This window comes from Onthophagus taurus, chromosome 1 (assembly GCF_036711975.1).
Source record: "Onthophagus taurus isolate NC chromosome 1, IU_Otau_3.0, whole genome shotgun sequence".
Taxonomy (NCBI): Eukaryota; Metazoa; Arthropoda; class Insecta; order Coleoptera; family Scarabaeidae; genus Onthophagus; species Onthophagus taurus.
Window position 1 is genome coordinate 5,961,792 of NC_091966.1, and position 19,068 is coordinate 5,980,859.

Here is a 19,068-nt window from a genome sequence, read left to right on the forward strand (position 1 = left end):
TAAAACGTTTAATAACATTTTTATAAAAACTTTTTTTTTTGATTTTGCTAAAACTTCCAAATGAATTTCCCCCCTTAACGCGTGTCAGCGTCACGTGTCTAAGCACGTGCCATTCAAGTACTACCACATTAATTTAATCACTCGTTTACTCCCGATGTAATTAGAAACCCAAGATATAATTTAGATCTGATACTAAACCTAAATAATCGTTACTAAAAGCAAAAATGTATCAAAAATAGTACTTATTATTCGAAATTTATTTTAAGTGATGTTAAAAAATCATTTTTTCTTTACTCCGACGATAAAAGCGCATTGTAATTTCCGTTTAATATGTTCATCGTTGCAGTTTTAACCATTTCATAATACTTTGGGAAAATATTACTCAATAAAAGCTCTCTCCACGCTGGCGAATAGGTAACAAGTGCGACACAGCATATGAACGGCCACATGCACGAATAAAAGATCTGAAAATAAAGAAACATTTTAGTTGGGTTTATATTATTTCATAAAATGAACCGACGTTATTTTGGATTTTAGACAATTAGATAACAATCCAATATTGAAGATCTCGTATTGAATAACCTTTATAAATTACATGACATGCTACTAAAAATAGCAAATAAGTTATTATCCATCTTATTAAACAAGTTTGATAAGGATTTGGACAAAACATATGATTGACCACATGAAATGCCACCTAAAACATAAAAAAAATCTTTAGTAATTATTTTAGCATGGCATTTCAGTGATCATTTCAGGTTTTTTTTAATCTCAAATGAACACCAACAATTTCATGTATTACATACCGCAAAAATTTTCCTAATAGTAAAAACGATTATTGATATTACCTATAAAGATGATTTTTTTATAAATCATAATTTAAATAATATCGAAAAAAAACTTACTTGCATAAACCATCTAAGGAATGTGTAAGCACCAACACAAGTACATCCAATTAAAAATAAAGCCTGAGTATCCTCGTTAGCAATTAATCCACAAGCAGCTTTAATTACTTCGTCTGCCATGATTTGTTCCAAAATTATAATTTTAAAAAATGAAATAAGACCTTACTACTGAAATATTTGAAAGTTCGTTTATTAAATTTGACTAATCCGAATTTTGTCAAGTGTTGTTAAAACTTGGCGGATATGTCACATAACGTTAAAATTTATCAAATGTCATTCAAAGTTGTAATCAAGTAACAATCAAGAATGAGGTTGGTCAATTGTCAATAAGACACACGCAATGATTTCCTTCCACTTGTCTATTTCCTTCCCCCTATAATACGGTTCCGACCGCTATTGGGGGTAGAAGTAATGGGCAATAGCAAACATTATTACCACTTCCGGAGTGGAGTGCGTGCTGCCGGAAGTGGCGATTGTTGTGATAGACGAGATAATAACGTGGTTTGGAGAGTACTTTTACTGCACTTATTTTAGTTATTTTAATGTGTTATTATTTTCTTTTAATTAGTAACAAATTTTGTACTAAATTTAAAATAAAGTTATTCTTTTCAATATATCAAGATAATAAAGAAGATAATACATATGAAGGTGGTAAAATAGTTATTTGAGAATCATGATTGTTAACAAAATTGTACAAAATAAGAAAATTTTGCAGAAAAATAATTGACAACAATGTGGAGTGGGAAGGATGACTGTAAAATATATCATTGTAGTATTGAAAGTAGATAAGTATGATGCTGATCGTTATTGGACGCTGAAAGAGTTTGAATAATGACGTATCACATTCAACATTAAAGGTGGACATGTAGAAATGTTCATATGATATTGAAGGGGACAAAACATATCGAGGAACGGGATGGACGATTATCAAAGAAGACAAAGGCGATATTCAACGATGTCAGGCTTAATACTAACTTGTACTAAGAACGGCGATGACAAAAACTGAAGAATAAGGGACGATATTGAAAAATCTTCGGAACGATTTCGAGACGGCGAAGGATCTTAGCAGTTATTAGATACAATATTGAAAGAAATTAAGAATATTGTTGAGCAGTACCACTCAAGATAATGATAGAAGCCACATAGATGTTAAAAAACGTCAAGGATGATGTTGAGGGATGTCAGAGAAGCGATTGAGTAGTGCCAGAAGCTCTATTAGTAGATGTTCGACAACATAATTATTATCCTTATACTATTAAGGAATATCCAGGACGATGTTTAGTTGTGCCAGGAATGATGTTAAAACGTTACTAGGACGATGTTGAAAATATTAAGATATTTAGCTAAGGACACCATTATGATATAGAAACATGCTAGGGACGATATTGAAGGGTATCAACCATGGCTTCAAATTAATAGATGTACGAAGTGATAGTGAGGAGAATCAGAGACAACCTAAAATAATATCTGGGATGATGTTGTTAGAGACAATATTAAACGATGTTTAGGACTATGTTGAGGTGTGACAGGGATGAAAATATCTCTGGGTCAACGTTGAGATGTGCGAAAAAGGATGTTGATGATTATTAGAGGCAACATTGAGATATGTTTGGAACGATCTAGCGGAGTGATTGTTATCACACCTTGTCTGGGAGTAAATGTTTGGGTTAGTATTGAGGGATGTCATTGACGATATTATGAATGATGTTGAAGTGTCCGCGGGTCAATGTTGAGAGGTATTATGAATGATATTGAGGAAAGGCCGAGGTGATGTTGAGATGTGTCTGGGATAATATCGAGGAATGTCAAAGGTGATATTAAGAGATGTTCGGGATGATGTTAAGGTGTACTAGGAGTGTCATTGAGGGATGCATGGGATGATGTTGAGGGATGTTACAGATAATATTGATAGATATGTGATAAAATGTTGATATCGTCAAAGGACAACATAGAAGAATGTCTGGAACTATTTTGAAGTTTGTCAGAAATAATATTGAGGGATTTCACATCATGTTGTAAAGTGACATAGATAATATTGAGAGATGTTAGAGTTGGTAGTGATATTATTGGGGAATATGTAACACTATGTTGAGGTGTATCAAAAGTTTTATTGAGAAATGTTTGAAAGGAGATGATGTAGTTGAGGGTGGTAGTCGATGATATTATCGGATGTTGAGGTATGTCACGGTAATGTAGAACGTTGTTTATGGTGATGATGTTAAAATGTGTTTGCGATGGAATCAAGGAATATCAAAGACGACATTAATATTGATATTGAGGTTGTCCGTGATTGTATTCAAAGAGTGTTTGGGCTAATAATGAGGAATGAACGATATTCCAGGAATGATATTGACGGATGACCGAATGGAAGTTGAGCGTTGTCAGAGATAATATTGAAAGATATTTGGGACTACAAGATTAATACTAACAGATAACAGAGTTGATGTTGAGAGGTCTCTGGAATGGTATTGTCTGTAATGATGTTTAAGCAGGAATATCATTATGTAATATTCGAATCAATGTATAATAGAAGAATGTCATGATATTGAGATTGTCCGTGACTGTATTGAAAGGTGTTTGTGATGACAATGAGGGATGTCTGAGATGAGTTTGCTATGGACGATTTAGAGGAATATTCAGAACGATTTGAAGAGTACCATGGACGATAAAAAACTAGAGGAATACTATTAAAAGATGGCTAAAACAGGAAAACCAAGCAAAATTAATTCTGGACGACCGACGGCGTTATGCTAAAACTCCGGAATCCTAGAGCAATAGAAAACAATAATATGTTAAGTATCTGACAAATTTCTGAAAATTCAAACATATCACAGTCATCTGAATGGAGAAAATTTCACGAGCAACAATTGCATTCTTATCACTTTCAACGTTTACCTACTACCGCAAGATTATCCACCAAGACTAGAGTAGTCACGAAGGCTGCTTGACAAACTTGCAGAGAATCCTAGCTGTGCGCAGCATTTTTGAAAGAATAAGAAGATCTTTAGCTCGGAGGGTAGATTTGCATTATTTCCAATGTTTACGTTATATCATTCTGACAAAATTAGTTGAAATAATAATAATAATAATAATAATAGACTTTATTGCCAAACCACACAGCAATTACAGAAATAAAACAATATAATATAGCAAGATAATATAACCAAAAATAAAAACAATAAATGATTCGAAAGAAAAAAAAAAGATACAAAATAAAACTATCTAAACAAAAGAGAGCTATTATAGCATAGTGCGGCAAGCAATTCACGAGGCGCAGATTCAGGAAAATAAAATCCTGTTCTTCCATCTGGACCTCGATAACAAAAAGAGGTATTAAACATTAATAATTGAAGACGTAACAAACACAAAACACAAAAAAAAATTATTAAATTAGTTGTAAATAATAAACTAATTAACTAAACTCGATTCCGTGACATGCGCAACGCAACTCGATATCGGGACCCCTTGCAACAGAGAAGCACACTGACATCTGAATAATCTTTCAAATAACCGAGACCTGAACGTCGATACACTTAACTTCCTATCAGCCATCGAAATAAGATTATAGGATTTGTAAACATGGTATGAGAAAGATCTCTCAAACAAACCCGTGCGATGGACAGGTGGAGAAATAAAGGAAATAAACCTAGTCAATCGATTATGAACGTTACTTCTAAAATTAATCTTCCTATATAAATAACTTGGAGTCTTACTCAACATTAGTTTATGATAAACCACCAATGTCTGAAGCACTCTTCTGTTCCCCATCGACAACCATCCAGCGTCAACTAACTTATGAGATATCTTATCATATTTTTGTATGCCATAAATAAAACGTAAACAGCAGTTTTGAATTTTTTGGATTCTATTTGAATCAAAAGCAGTTAACGCTGGATGGTATACAGGAACCATGTAATTAAATTGAGACAAAACAAGAGCATCGCATAACATCCGCTTGACATCTATGGGTAAGTAAGACCTATGCGGAAAAAGTAGCCTGAGGGCGAAATAAGCGTTTTTAACATATTTACTGACCTGAGACGAATATCTAAAAGAACTATCAATTTCCAAACCAAGACTTTTATAACTATCAACTACAGGTAATTTCGTACCATTCATGACAGTACCAAAGGGCCGAGCCACTTTTGAAGTGAATTTTGTATTCCCAAAGATCATGACCGCCGATTTATCAGGATTGATCCTCAGACAGTGTGCAGTGGATGCCTCATAAACACAATGGAGATCAGTATTGATGCGACGAATAGCCTCCCGCCATTGGGAGGGATGAAAGGAGTGAACCAACTGCGTATCATCCGCGTATCATACTGTGTACCATGTTGAATCCGATCAAAAAGATGAGCTGTATAAATGGAGAACAAAATCGGTCCCAGAATAGAGCCCTGTGGAACCCCGGAGATAACCTCACGACACTCGGATGCCACCCCATCAATAACAACCGACTGTGATCTACCATTCAGATATGCACTAATTAAGTTTAGAGCAGTCGAATCAAAACCAATTGACGAAAGAATCGACAAAAGAATGGTATAATTCACAGTATCAAATGCACGACTAAAGTCTAGCAGAGTGAGAATAGCAACGTTACCCTGATCAATCGCAGTAATCAGCTCATCCATAAGCTAATGCTGAGTAATGTAGATTACTCAGAAACCGTTATTTTAAACATAGTTTTGTAAGAGACCAATTAATTGATAAGATCACTACACGAAAATACTGCCCGTTTGACAAAATTACTAGTGGTGTACAAAATATTTTCAAAAAAGGATTTTTTATTGCAGATAATGTTTAATTTTAAAGAAACTTTGATGCCCTATAACTCGTTAAGTAAACATTTGCGAGCCCATGTATATTCAAGACTATTCATCTTATTTTTTAATGTATTACCTACTCTAGAAGCATGTCAGTGGTTTTTTGAATCATCCTGTATAAACCCGATATCTATGAAAAATTCATTTCATTTTCCTTGATTTCAATTTATTCATATTATAAAAACTTCAACAATTAAATAACGTTTAACATGATTTCATTTCATTGTCGGGATTCGAAATAATATAGTAGGAATATGGAAACAAATAGGTGGTTATTGCGGCGACGATATTCGGTAAAAGAAAAATTCCGAAAAGTACATAAAGCTCGAGCTAATTGACGTCAATTTCCGTGGAACGCGCCATCCGGCGGTGGCGGTTTTCGCCAAAACGGGCCGCATCCGGCCCGAACGAGTCAACCCGTTCGCCGCGCAACCCGACTGTTATTAATGAGCAATATAAATTTAACCCGGCCCGGCACGCGTTAAAGAGCCCGCTGCATTAATCAAAACAAAAACCATGAGGGGTGACAACCGAATAAAGGCCCATGAATGTTTAAAACCGCCGTTAATAGGACGGACGTGTTACCAACGGATCGTTTTCGACCCTATTCTTCACTTTACACCGATATAATTTGTTAAAATCACGACTACCTGTTAAAAAATATCAAAATAAATTATAATCAAATTATTATTTAATAAATTAGGTATTAACGAAATTTTTTATGAATATTACAAATCTAAATTGTATTTTATTCTAAAATTTAAATAAAATTTTCTTTGTAGAAATGACCAGTAAAGTTGATGGAGGACGCACGAGGAGCGTTAATTCGAGGCGCACGAATGCGGAGGGCGGGCGTCGCGACGCTAGAGGCGCAAGCGCCGCCCTCGCAACCCCAAATCGCAAGGCCCCAATGGAAGAGGCTCTCGCTCAGTTCGCACTTCGACCCTCTGCCATTCGGGGGCAAAGAGAAAACGGCGCGCCGCGACCCTGCGGTTCATATCAGCAACATCACCACTGCAAAAAAATTACCCCAATACACAAGACGAGGTATATTCAAAGAGTTAGTGCGAATGGTGCCTAAAGAAATCCAAATGGCAATGATGGACTGATGATAATAGATACGATGTTACCACCGTCGGAGTGTAGTTTGTGAAAGAGATAACCCCTTTCAAAATAGTGATTTTTTCAGTTTGGACTAATCAAAAAAAAAAAGACTTGAAATAAGAAAAACTGAAAGAGTTCGGGATTTTATTGGACTTGATTGAAAATATGTATTCGCCGGATAAGATGATGGGTGCTAAAGGCCCGACGGGTCTGCACGGACCCATAACATCATCTGGGGCTTGTTTTCCTGGAAGATATTCACCAACATATAGAAGTCCAGATCCAATGCCGAGGAGGTGTATGCCAAATCCGTCGGTAAGTTAACATTTAAATGTTATTATAGCTCCTTTTTTTTTGATTGGTGTTAATGTCAGTTGGATCATCAATATTCGTTAGTAAACAAATTTACTTATAAATAATTCAAAAGTTTGGTGAATTGGATCAGTTGGTGTAATTTGTCGTGATATGTTTATGTTTTTTAAAGTAAATACATTAAATACAAGTTAACATTGAACGAGATTGACTCAAAAGTAGATTGCTAATTGTATTCCTTATTGAATGTTACTCACACTAAAAGTTATTTTTTATCATTTTCAATCTAATCCTTAATGAAATTCAAATTTTTCATCAAGTAATAACTTGTCATATCAAACCACAAGAAATTTGAGAATAAAAAAGGCGACGATGGTGTAGGAGAAAAAGATCGTTTCTCTGGTGGGCCATTTGCAGGATGTAAATTCGTTCCTCGAAATGCGTCACTTGGTACTTTGTACCAACCGAATCCAATCGGAGAGGGCGCGTAAAACCGCACACAGATCCTAACACGTTTCCACAGGGCGCTCACACACATACATACACACGCACTCACAAGTGAAAACACACGTGCACCCTTCACATACACATACACAGTTAGACATGATGTCGTCTCCCCACTTCGCCGGGAGTCGCAATAAAAATAAAACGAAGTTCCTTCGATCCCGGACAAGCAATTCCGAGTTTTATTGAGTCGATCTGCGGTGAACGCCGTCGGGTTTGCCAGAAGTTACAGGATTTCGAAAGGTCTGGCTTCTTTTTTATCAAACCATATTAAATTTAACGCAAATGTATGTTTTGAAATAAAGTGGTACCCTTTCATTTGCAAAGTGGACAAACATCAATTGTAATCTTTGATGGAGAGACTTCAAAGACGGCCAGGCGCGGAAAGATTAAGCGGAATAAATAAAAAGAAGGCGAGCACCATGTGGGGAGTATATGGGGATATGTGTGAGGAGGCTAGAAAACTGTTTGTCAACGGGCTCGTAGACGGTAGTGGTGGCGGCGGCGGCAACGGCGTAGACCGAAAGGGGGCGACCTCTTTGCATCATTGATGCCACGGCGGCTTGCGATCGCGTCTTCATGCATTACTTACCAGATCTAGTTAGTGAGCTCGGGTGCAAAGCTTCGCGAACGCACGCCTTTTACTTGAACGAGTGAGTGCCACGCATCTCCTCCCCAACAACGTCAAGTGTACCATTTTCAACAATATTATTTAATTCCAAGCAAAGTGATATTGATCTTTAAAAAGATTTTTTTATGTTATATTTTAATACATTTATATCTTCCACCATTTTCATGCAGACTTGAAAAATAAATAAGAAAATAAAATTGATATGAAGGAATATTGCAAATTAACAACAGAAACATCCTCAGCTCATTATTACCAACTTGCAAAATGCAAACTGCAAATCAAAAATTTGATACTTTCAGTAAGAAATTGGGTTATAACTCGAAAATTAATGGAGATAGAAAAAAACTTTTTACAAAGAAGATGTACTATTTTAGCCTAAAAAACATCTTGCGTTAATAATTTTAACCCATCATTGTTATCAATTTACAAGATGTAGAAATTGTCGTTTTGGCAACTATATTCTGGAATAAATCAAAAATTACAAAAATTGGGGGAATAGTTTTATACAAAAAAGCGTCACAAATGAACCTTCAACCCAAGAAAAATCTTATGTTAACAATTTCAACCATAATCATTCATTGTTATGAATTTACAGGACGTTAAACTTGAAATTTGAAAGTTTGACGTTTTCGGAGTTATGTTCTGGAATGAATCAAAAATTTAAAAAGATGGAAAAATCATTTTATATAAGAAACTTTATAAATTAACACGAAAAACATCTCTAATTTTCAATTGTATCCCATCCCTCATTGCTACCAACGCGCGAAACATAATAATTGAAAATCATAAACTTGACATTTTCAGTAAGAGACATGCTTATAACTCAAAAATTAATGGAGATGGATAAAAATTTGTTGCAAAGAAAATGTTGCATTCTAACCAAGGAAACATCTTACGTTAACAATTTTAACCCATCATTCATTGTTATGAATTTACAGGACGTTAAAGTTGAAATTTCAAAATTTGACGTTTTCGCAATTATGCTTTGCAATAAATCAAAAATTAACAAAGATGAAAAGGCAATTTTATATAAAAAGAACTTTGCAAATGAACAAGAAAACGTTTCTGATAATCAATTTTATCTCATCACTCATTGCTACCAACGCGCAAAACAATAATTGAAACTCATCAATTTGACATTTTCAGGAATAAAGTTGCTTATAAGTTATAACTCAAAAATTAATGGAGATGGAAAAGGACTTGTTACAAAGAAAATGATCTATTTGAACCAAGGAAACATCTTACGTTAACAATTTTAACCCATCATTCGTTGTTATGAATTTGCAGGACGTAAAAGTTGAAATTTCAAAATTTGATGTTTTCGCAATCATGCTTTGGAATAAATCAAAAATTAAAAAAGATGGAGAAATCATTTTGTATAAAAAAACTTTACTAGTTAACAAGAAAAAGATCTCTAATTTTCAATTGTATCCTATCATTCATTGGTACCAACGCACAAAACAATAATTGAAAATTATCAATTTGACGTCTTCAGGAATAAAGTTGTTTATAAGTCAAAAATTAATGGAGATGGCAAAAGACTTATTATAAAGAAAATGTTCTATTTTAACCAAGCAAACATCTTATGTTAACAATTTTAACCCATCATTCGTTGTTATGAAGTTACAGGACGTAATAGTTGAAATCCCAAAATTTGACGTTTTCGCAATCATGCTTTGGAATAAACCAAAAATTAAAAAAGATGGAGAAACCATTTTGTATAAAAAACGTTACTAATTAACAAGAAAAACATCTCTAATTTTCAATTGTATCCCATCATTCATTGGTACCAACGCACAAAACAATAATTGAATCAATTTGACGTTTTCAGGAATAAAATTGTTTATAAGTCAAAAATTAATGGAGATGGAAAAAGACTTATTATAAGGAAAATGTTCTATTTTAACCAAGGAAACATCTTATGTTAACAATTTTAACCCATCATTCGTTGTTATGAAGTTACAGGACGTAATAGTTGAAATCCCAAAATTTGACGTTTTCGCAATCATGCTTTGGAATAAACCAAAAATTAAAAAAGATGGAGAAACCATTTTGTATAAAAAACGTTACTAATTAACAAGAAAAACATCTCTAATTTTCAATTGTATCCCATCATTCATTGGTACCAACGCACAAAACAATAATTGAATCAATTTGACGTTTTCAGGAATAAAATTGTTTATAAGTCAAAAATTAATGGAGATGGAAAAAGACTTATTATAAAGAAAATGTTCTATTTTAACCAAGGAAACATCTTATGTTAACAATTTTAACCCATCATTCGTTGTTATGAAGTTACAGGACGTAATAGTTGAAATCCCAAAATTTGACGTTTTCGCAATCATGCTTTGGAATAAACCAAAAATTAAAAAAGATGGAGAAACCATTTTGTATAAAAAACGTTACTAATTAACAAGAAAAACATCTCTAATTTTCAATTGTATCCCATCATTCATTGGTACCAACGCACAAAACAATAATTGAAAATTATCAATTTGACGTTTTCAGGAATAATGTTGTTTATAAGTCAAGAATTAATGGAGATGGAAAAAGACTTATTATAAAGAAAATGTTCTATTTTAACCAAGGAAACATCTTACGTTAACAATTTTAACCCATCATTCGTTGTTATGAAGTTACAGGATGTAATAGTTGAAATTCCAAAATTTGACGTTTTCGCAATTATGCTTTGGAATAAATCAAAAATTAAAAAAGATGGAGAAACCATTTTGTATAAAAAAACTTGACTACTTAACAAGAAAAACATCTCTAATTTTCAATTGTATCTTGTAACTTATGAAAACATCTTACCTGAACAATGTTAACCCATCATTCCTTGTTAAGAAATTGCAGAACGTAGAAGTTGAAATCTCAAAATTTGACGTTCTCGCAAGCATGGTTTGGAATAAGTCAAAAATGAAAAGATAGAAAAGCCATAATTATAACTCAAAAATTAATGGAGAAAGAAAAAAACTTGTTACAAAGAAAATCTTCTATTATAACATAAGAAACACTGTACGTTAACAATTTTACCCCATCATTCGTTATTAACGTTTTCTCAACTATGTTGTTGAATAAATGAAAAATTAAATAAGCTGGAAAAACAATTTTATATAAACAAATGTTGCAAATTCACAGGAAAATCAACTCTAATAATCAATTTTATCCCATCGCTCATTACTTCCAACTTCCAACGCGTGAAACATAATAACTGAAAATAATAATGTTGAAATTTCCAAGATAAAAATTATTTGAAATATGATGACTATGAAATTGCAATTGTGTACTGACATTGTACATTAATAATCGTGCTACTTAATTTCCACTTAGATATTTATTTTAAATTACTAAATCTGCATTTAGCAAATAAATATAGACAAAATTACTAAGGGACTAGGAAACAATAAGTAACCGCCTACATAAAGTGTTGGTGGCATATGTCGTTGGTCAAGTTGAACATCCTGACCTAAACACCTGTCGTTCTCCGGCGCTGCCACCAGAGTAAAATAGTTTCTGGAAATAGATAGATATAGGGGAGAGAGAGGGTAAAAGTTGTTTCGTGCTTTACATACTAAGAAGAGGAGAGCTCGACGATGATTATTAGTAGAAGTGGATAACGGGGGGCGTTCGCCGGCGGGTTCGCGGATGGGTTGGCGTGCGACCGACGTCCGTTCCGGAAAAGGGACGCCACTTACGTGTATAATCAGCTGGTGGTGGACGTCCGTCGTCCGAACGCCCGCCGCCGCTCAACTCTACAGTCCAGACGGTTGATTTCCCACAGCCTCGCCATTTATTAACGATACCGGCGAGAGGGGGCGGCCGTAATTACACACCCCCGTCGGGGGTGAAATACCCGTTCGTTCCGTCCGTCCGTCCGCTTTTATTTTCGGTAATTATTGTGTGTCGGGAATTTTCGCGGTTGAACTTAACGTTATAATTAGAATAGAGAGAGAGAAGGATTATAAAGGAAATTGGACAGATGGTGACACGGACAAAGTTTAGACTCTGATGTTCAAACCACCACCACCGAGGAGAAGTAATGGCGTCCTGACGTTAAGTTAATGGGATTTTGATTTTCTTTCGAGAAAGATTAAGGTAATCAAAGCTTATGACTGATTGACGACTCCCTGATGACGCTCGTTGCAGAACTGAAACTTGTATGTATGTTTTGAAATTAAGCCACCGCCCTTAATGGATAGTTTTGCTTTTTTATTAACCTCGATTTCTTTGCTTTAGTTTACTTTCTTAGACTTTATAGTTAATAATACAGTAATCACATTATTATGGGAAAACGCCGTTAAACTGTTTTAAATGTTCATTGAAATATCAATAATAAAACTTCGCCCCCCACTGAAACCAATAAAACACTTCACCCTACTTAAAAACTTGAAATTTACAATTTAATTCAAACGCGATATAACATCCAAGATTCTCCCCCCAAAAAGATCTCCAAACTTTAAGACGATGGCTATGCTCCTCTCGCTTGTGCCACTTTTCTCCGGTTGGTAATCAGGTGTCCGCCCTAACAGCAGCACGCACTTAGGAGGGCCTTCCTTAGGCTAATAAGTTTCAAAATGAGCCTCGTAAACATTAGTAATTATGATCTTGGGGGTGGCCCTTCGAAACTTGCACCACCACCACCAACTGAAAGTTACGGGAGGAAGTGTGATTAGCATAAATGATAAACGCGAGGAAATCTTTTATTGTCTCCCCTTGAGTATAAAAAGAAAATGTAAGGGGAGAATAATCCCACTTTGGATTAGGATGTATATTAGGGATGACGCTTTTTTAGATGTGATGTGACTTGACGTGAATGTTCTTTTTTGAAATTAAATTAAATTTTCGCTTTAAATAGAGACGTATGGGTTGAAATGTTTCTAGTTTTTGGGTTTATTAGGAATTTCTTTTGGTCGATAGGGAATCGAGTTGACCAGAAGAAGGTAGTTTGGAGGTGGTGCGAGGCCGCGTCCGGGGGCGGCGATATAGTCCGGTCGCCATAAATTCATTTAACAACTTTACCCGGTCTTACTACCGCAATTTACTGGACCTCCGGGACTTGGAGCGTAAATTTTCCTCGTACCAACGACCATTCCTTCTCTCTTCTTCCTCGAACTCCCACACGATTCTTTTTGCTCCTGATCATATCACCAACATCTTCGTCTCTATCTCACCGTTGAAAAACGTGGCCACATTTGGTGCTGGATATAACCGCTATGGAGCAGTTACATTTATATTTATATAAATTAATCGATGGTTCCTTTGGGTGAAGTGACCCAACTTTAAGATGGATTCAATTTATTTCTGCAATTTTTTTTTTAAATGCCACATGATAGGTGACAGTTTTTTGTGTTAACTTGAAGATGATGTTTCTAGTTCTAGTGGTACTTCTAGTTTTAATTGTTATGCAGCGCTAGACCCAAGAACTAGAATCATTCGGGTTTAGCTGTCTTAAGAGACGTGCGGCTAAACCCAAAAGTTTCTAGGTCTAATGTTAGTTCTAGTAGCAGTGCAAGTGTACAACTAGAACTAACACTATACCTAGATCTAGAATGATTCTGGATTAGCAGTCTTTAGAGATGTGCGGCTAAACCCAAATGATTCTAGTTCTAGGTATAGTGTTAGTTCTACATAGTAATACCTCTAGTGTAAAACTAGAACTAACACTATATCTAGAACTAGAATCATTTGGGTTTAGCCGCACGTCTCTAAAGACGGCTAAACCCGAATGATTCTAGTTCTAGGTATAGTGTTAATTCTAGTTTTACACTTGCGCTGTCACTAGAACTAACATTAGACCTAGAATCATTTGGGTTTAGCCGCAATCTCTAAAGACGGCTAAACCCGAATGATTCTAGTTCTAGGTATAGTGTTAGTTCTAGTTTTACACTTGCGCTGTCACTGGAACTAACATTAGACCTAGAATCATTGGGGTTTAGCTGCACGTCTCTAAAGACTACTAATCTCGAATGATTCTAGTTCTAGGTATACTGTTAGTTCTACATAGTAACAGTGCTAGTGTAAAACTAGAACTAACACCAGACGTAGAACTAGAAAGATTCGAGTTTAGCCCTGCGTCTGAAGACCGTGTTAGTTCTAGTTTTAATTGTTATGCAGCGCTAGACCCGAGAACTAGAATCATTCGGGTTTAGCCGTCTTAAGAGACGTGCGGCTAAACCCAAAAGTTTCTAGGTCTAATGTTAGTTCTAGTGGCAGTGCAAGTGTACAACTAGAACTAACACTATACCTAGATCTAGAATGATTCTGGATTAGCAGTCTTTAGAGATGTGCGGCTAAACCCAAATGATTCTAGTTCTAGGTATAGTGTCAGTTCTACATAGTAATACCTCTAGTGAGTGTAAAACTAGAACTAACACTATATCTAGAACTAGAATCATTTGGGTTTAGCCGCACGTCTCTAAAGACGGCTAAACCCGAATGATTCCAGTTCTAGGTATAGTGTTAATTCTAGTTTTACACTTGCGCTGTCACTAGAACTAACATTAGACCTAGAATCATTTGGGTTTAGCCGCAATCTCTAAAGACGGCTAAACCCGAATGATTCTAGTTCTAGGTATAGTGTTAGTTCTAGTTTTACACTTGCGCTGTCACTGGAACTAACATTAGCCCTAGAATCATTGGGGTTTAGCTGCACGTGTCTAAAGACTACTAATCCCGAATTATTCTAGTTCTAGGTATACTGTTAGTTCTGCATAGTAACAGTGCTAGTGTAAAACTAGAACTAACACCAGACGTAGAACTAGAAAGATTCGAGTTTAGCCCTGCGTCTGAAGACCGTGTTAGTTCTAGTTTTAATTGTTATGGAGCGCTAGACCAAGAACTAGAATCATTCGAGTTTAGCCGTCTTAAGAGACGTAGACTTTTTGTGAAGTGACCCAACTTTAAGATGGGTTCAATATACAGGGTGCGGCAACATAACTTCCTTTTTTCAAAACTTAATAAAACCTATTGTATGAATCAGAAAATTTTTATTTGTTTTTTATAATGTAGGCACATACATAAAGTTTTGTTTTACACAGTTTTGAAGATCAAATCAGGTAGGTGACGTCCTCCATTATCCATACACTGAGTAAAGCTATTTCTGGCGTTTGTCATGACTCTTGCCAATATAGCTTCCTGGATGTTGTTCTTCAAACCTTGTAGGGTCTTGGACGGTTCACATAAACACGGGATTTCATTTTCATAGGAAAAAAACACAAGGGGCCAAATCGGGAGACCGGGCCGGCCACTTCAAATCACCCCTAATTGAGATTAGGCGTTTTGAGGGAACTCAAAAAGCCATCGATGCACTTGAAATGTGAGCCGTTGCACCGTCTTGTTGGAAGCAAATGTCCCCTAAGTCCAACTCATCTAGCGCAACACTAAAACTCTCAGCCTTAATGTTCTCAGGTGCTCTAATGGGACTCCAGTTCTTCGTCTTGTCGCACTTGCAGATTGTCTGAACGTAGTGATCCACGTAACAATTGATTTTCAATCCGGCACAGGGGCCAAAGGGCTAAATTAAAGCGATTCCGAAAGGCGCACTGATTTACGATCACAGAATATCCGCTCGAAAAGTAGGCCTCAATGGAAAACGCACGTTCCTCACTGTTCCAACGCATGATGGCGCCTGAACTTTGTCGGAACAAAACTTTATAGTCCACTACTATACTATCTGTATATATCTGTATTATATTTCAATTAAAATTACAGGTTTCAATAAAGTTTCATCAATTTGAATTGAGTTCCATAAACTTTATTAGTTTGGCATTAAATTTGTCAACCCAGTGGTTTAGTAGACTAATGCAAAGAGTTACCTGAAGAACGAAAAAGCTGGACACTGACGAGTATCTACGAGTTGTTGGTTTATGTTGGAACGTAGAAGATTGACACTTCGAAGATCACTTCGAACTTGTTTCTGAAGAAAGTTGCAACTTGGCATCCGAAACATAAAAGACTCTTTCAAAAGACGCACTGATTAACCCGAAAGTTTTTTGTGTTGTTGAAAGTTGTTGTTTTTTAGTTCTAGGTTTAGTGTTAGTTCTACTGATAGTGCTAGTGTTAGTTCTAGTTTCAGTTTAATAGAAGCTCTCTCTTCAACAAGACTATGGCTAGAAATAGGTTTACTACAATTTCCCAATCTTAGATAACCTTTAATCACAGAGAAAAATTAAGATTTAGACAAATTATCAATTCGCCAGAAAACTTTAACCAAACGTAATTATTCCGTAATAACAACTAAGAAGCAATAAATAAGAGAAATAAGGAGACTATACGTAAATTCTTTTCTTGATAAGTATTAAACTTCTGCCTCGGATCCAATTTTGGATATAGGCCTCCCCAAGTTCTTTCCATTCGTGACGGTTTTGCACCTTTGTCATGCCTTTGTCACCAAATGAGTGTCAGCAAACGTCTAACTTCATGTGTTTTACGCATTTTCTGTCTCAATATTTTTCTGGTCTTGTGCATTGAGGTTCAATCCATTCTCCAGCTTTTCCAACCTGAGTTTTTTCTCGTAATATATTAACAAAATTCCACTATTTTACATTTAGAATTTCATTATTTTATATCTGTATACTCTTCATTTTATACTGTATGGTTTTGATTTTATCCTCTACCAATATTTTTCTCAAGCTTTATTCTATCAATTTCTTTTTTTAGTTTCCCTTGAAAAAACATGTTTGCCCTAAGCATGAATAATCTTCTAAGCATATTGGATTTTCTTTTGTATTTGATATTATTTTAGTCTTTTACAAGTTTATGCTTAATACAGTTTCTCTACCACCGGTATAAAGTTGCATTAGCTGATCCTGCTTCGATCATCATCGAAAAATTGTGGGCTACTTAGGTATCAACCGTTGATTAAATGTCTTGTCTTCTTCCTCTGCCATTGCTGAAGTCTGTCTTTCGAGACTTTAGGTATATTACCTCGACATTTCGTCTGGATGTTGGAGATGCCCTATATGTTTTGACATAAAATATTCAATGATCGTAACAATTATAATCGATTTGTATGTAATAATAATAATTACTTACATTGAATTTAAAAGCAATGTTTAATTAGTATAAAATATAATAAAAATGTTGTAAAAATAGACAAAACTTTATTGTTTCTCCATTTTCTTATTAGATATATTTTTTTTCTCGAGAACGAACAGCTGTACAATTCGACCTCTTTCGAATCATCTATTCATTTCGATCCACGTAACATAAAACTTGTTTATAACCTCGAATTTTTATTTATTATTTTTTTTCGGGTTTTCAGACGCACGCGCACGGCTAAAGATGAAACTTTCTAGTTCTAGGTCTAGTGTTAGTTCTAGTTTTAAATGTTATGCAGCGTTAGCCCAAAAACTAGAATCATTCGGATTTAGCCGTCTTAAGAGACGTACGACTAAACCCAAATGTTTTTAGGTCTAATGTTAGTTCTAGTGACAGTGCAAGTATAAAACTAGAACTACCACTATATATACATGATTCTAGTTCTAGGTATACTGTTAATAATAATAATAATAACTTTATTAGTGCTCTATGCCAAAGGCTTACACACGTCATTTTAAACAGAATATACAACAAAATAAAATACAGACGCATAAGTCGAGGAGAAAATACAATAAAAATACATTCATACAATGACAATATCACTCCTTAAAAACTCCTCGACTGAGTAGAACGCACCCGTCATCAGGAAATTCTTTATGGTAGTTTTAAATTGCTTGTGTTGTCGTGCCCTAATAGATTGCGGTAACTTATTATACAAAATCTGACCAGTATACAAATGACCTTTCTGCGTTCTACTCAACCGACAAAAATCTACGCAGATGTTCGTACGGTTTCTGGTAAAGTAACTGTGCACGTCGGCGTGCGTCTTATACTGTTCATCGTTACTATGAATATACAGCAAACATTTCAGAATAAACAATGATGGAAGCTTTAGAATATTCAAGGATTCAAAGGCCAGGCGACAATCTTCCCTATAGCTAAGTTTAGCCAACACTCTCACAGCTCTGCGTTGTAAACCAAACACATAATTACTTGCTGGACTACCACCCCAGGCATACCATAGTCAATCCTTGAGTGTATCAACGCATAATAGGCAGTTTTGGCCACCTCGACAGATACCGATACCGTTTCTTGAGATCTTTTTACCAATTTCAGCCACATGCAGATCAAATTTCAGATCTTCTTCTGTTACTATGTTAGTTCTACATAGTAACAGTGCTAGTGTAAAACTAGAACTAGCTCTAGACGTAGAACTAGAAAGATTCGGGTCGTCTGAAAACCGTGTTAGTTCTAGTTTGCAGCGCTAGACCAAGAACTAGAATCATTCGGGTTTAGCCACCTTAAAAGACGTAGATTTTTTGTGAAGTGACCCAACATTAAGATGGATTCAATTTATTTCTGCGAACTTTTTTTTAAATGCCTCATCATATGTGACAGTTTTTTTTGTGTTAACTTGAAGAGAGCAATGACGAGACAACAACCCCTCTAAAACCTACTCGTGCATATCAACACCAAACATATGGCATCGGTGGTGAGGGGCCCAGATTTGAATCGAACACTATAGGACGATGTGCCCATATGCGTGGTTCTGCCACCTGTACGAAACGTGTTACTACCTGTTTTCCCCTTCAAGCAAACACCCTCATTCAAATCTTATTAATTTACAATAACCGGACGTTGTGGGGTTCGCTTCGTTCCCTCAACACTTTAATAAAAGGGGTTTTGAGATATCGTTGAAAACTTAATTTATTATCTCGAATTAAAATTGTTTATTATCGTACGT

General features: G+C 35.4%; 2 protein-coding genes across 5 annotated transcripts in view; one reads left to right on the forward strand and one right to left on the reverse strand.

Annotated features, from left to right (window-relative positions):
• Positions 1-227: 227 nt before the first annotated feature.
• On the reverse strand, positions 228-1,400 carry LOC139430906 (uncharacterized). Of its 3 annotated transcripts, XM_071198671.1 has the most exons (4): positions 906-1,169; positions 807-848; positions 521-697; positions 228-464 (listed from the first exon to the last, which is right to left on the reverse strand). In XM_071198671.1, exons 1-3 carry the CDS (start codon positions 1,023-1,025, stop codon positions 542-544), a joined length of 318 nt encoding a protein of 105 aa, XP_071054772.1. In that variant the 5' UTR covers positions 1,026-1,169; the 3' UTR covers positions 228-464; positions 521-541. The 3 variants fall into 3 exon arrangements, 2 of the variants coding, with proteins under 2 accessions (XP_071054772.1, XP_071054561.1); XM_071198460.1 differs by lacking the exon at positions 521-697 and having other exon boundaries at positions 906-1,165; XR_011641497.1 differs by lacking the exons at positions 521-697; positions 807-848 and having other exon boundaries at positions 906-1,400.
• Positions 1,401-6,694: 5,294 nt separating this feature from the next.
• The window catches only part of LOC111414781 (abnormal chemosensory protein 6), a 45,104-nt gene continuing 32,730 nt past the window's right edge, over positions 6,695-19,068 (forward strand). For both annotated transcript variants that reach the window (XM_023046224.2, XM_023046225.2), the window contains exon 1: positions 6,695-7,153. In XM_023046224.2, the coding sequence (XP_022901992.1) occupies positions 7,004-7,153 (150 nt within the window). In that variant the 5' untranslated portion in view covers positions 6,695-7,003. The remainder of the gene's footprint in view (positions 7,154-19,068) is intronic.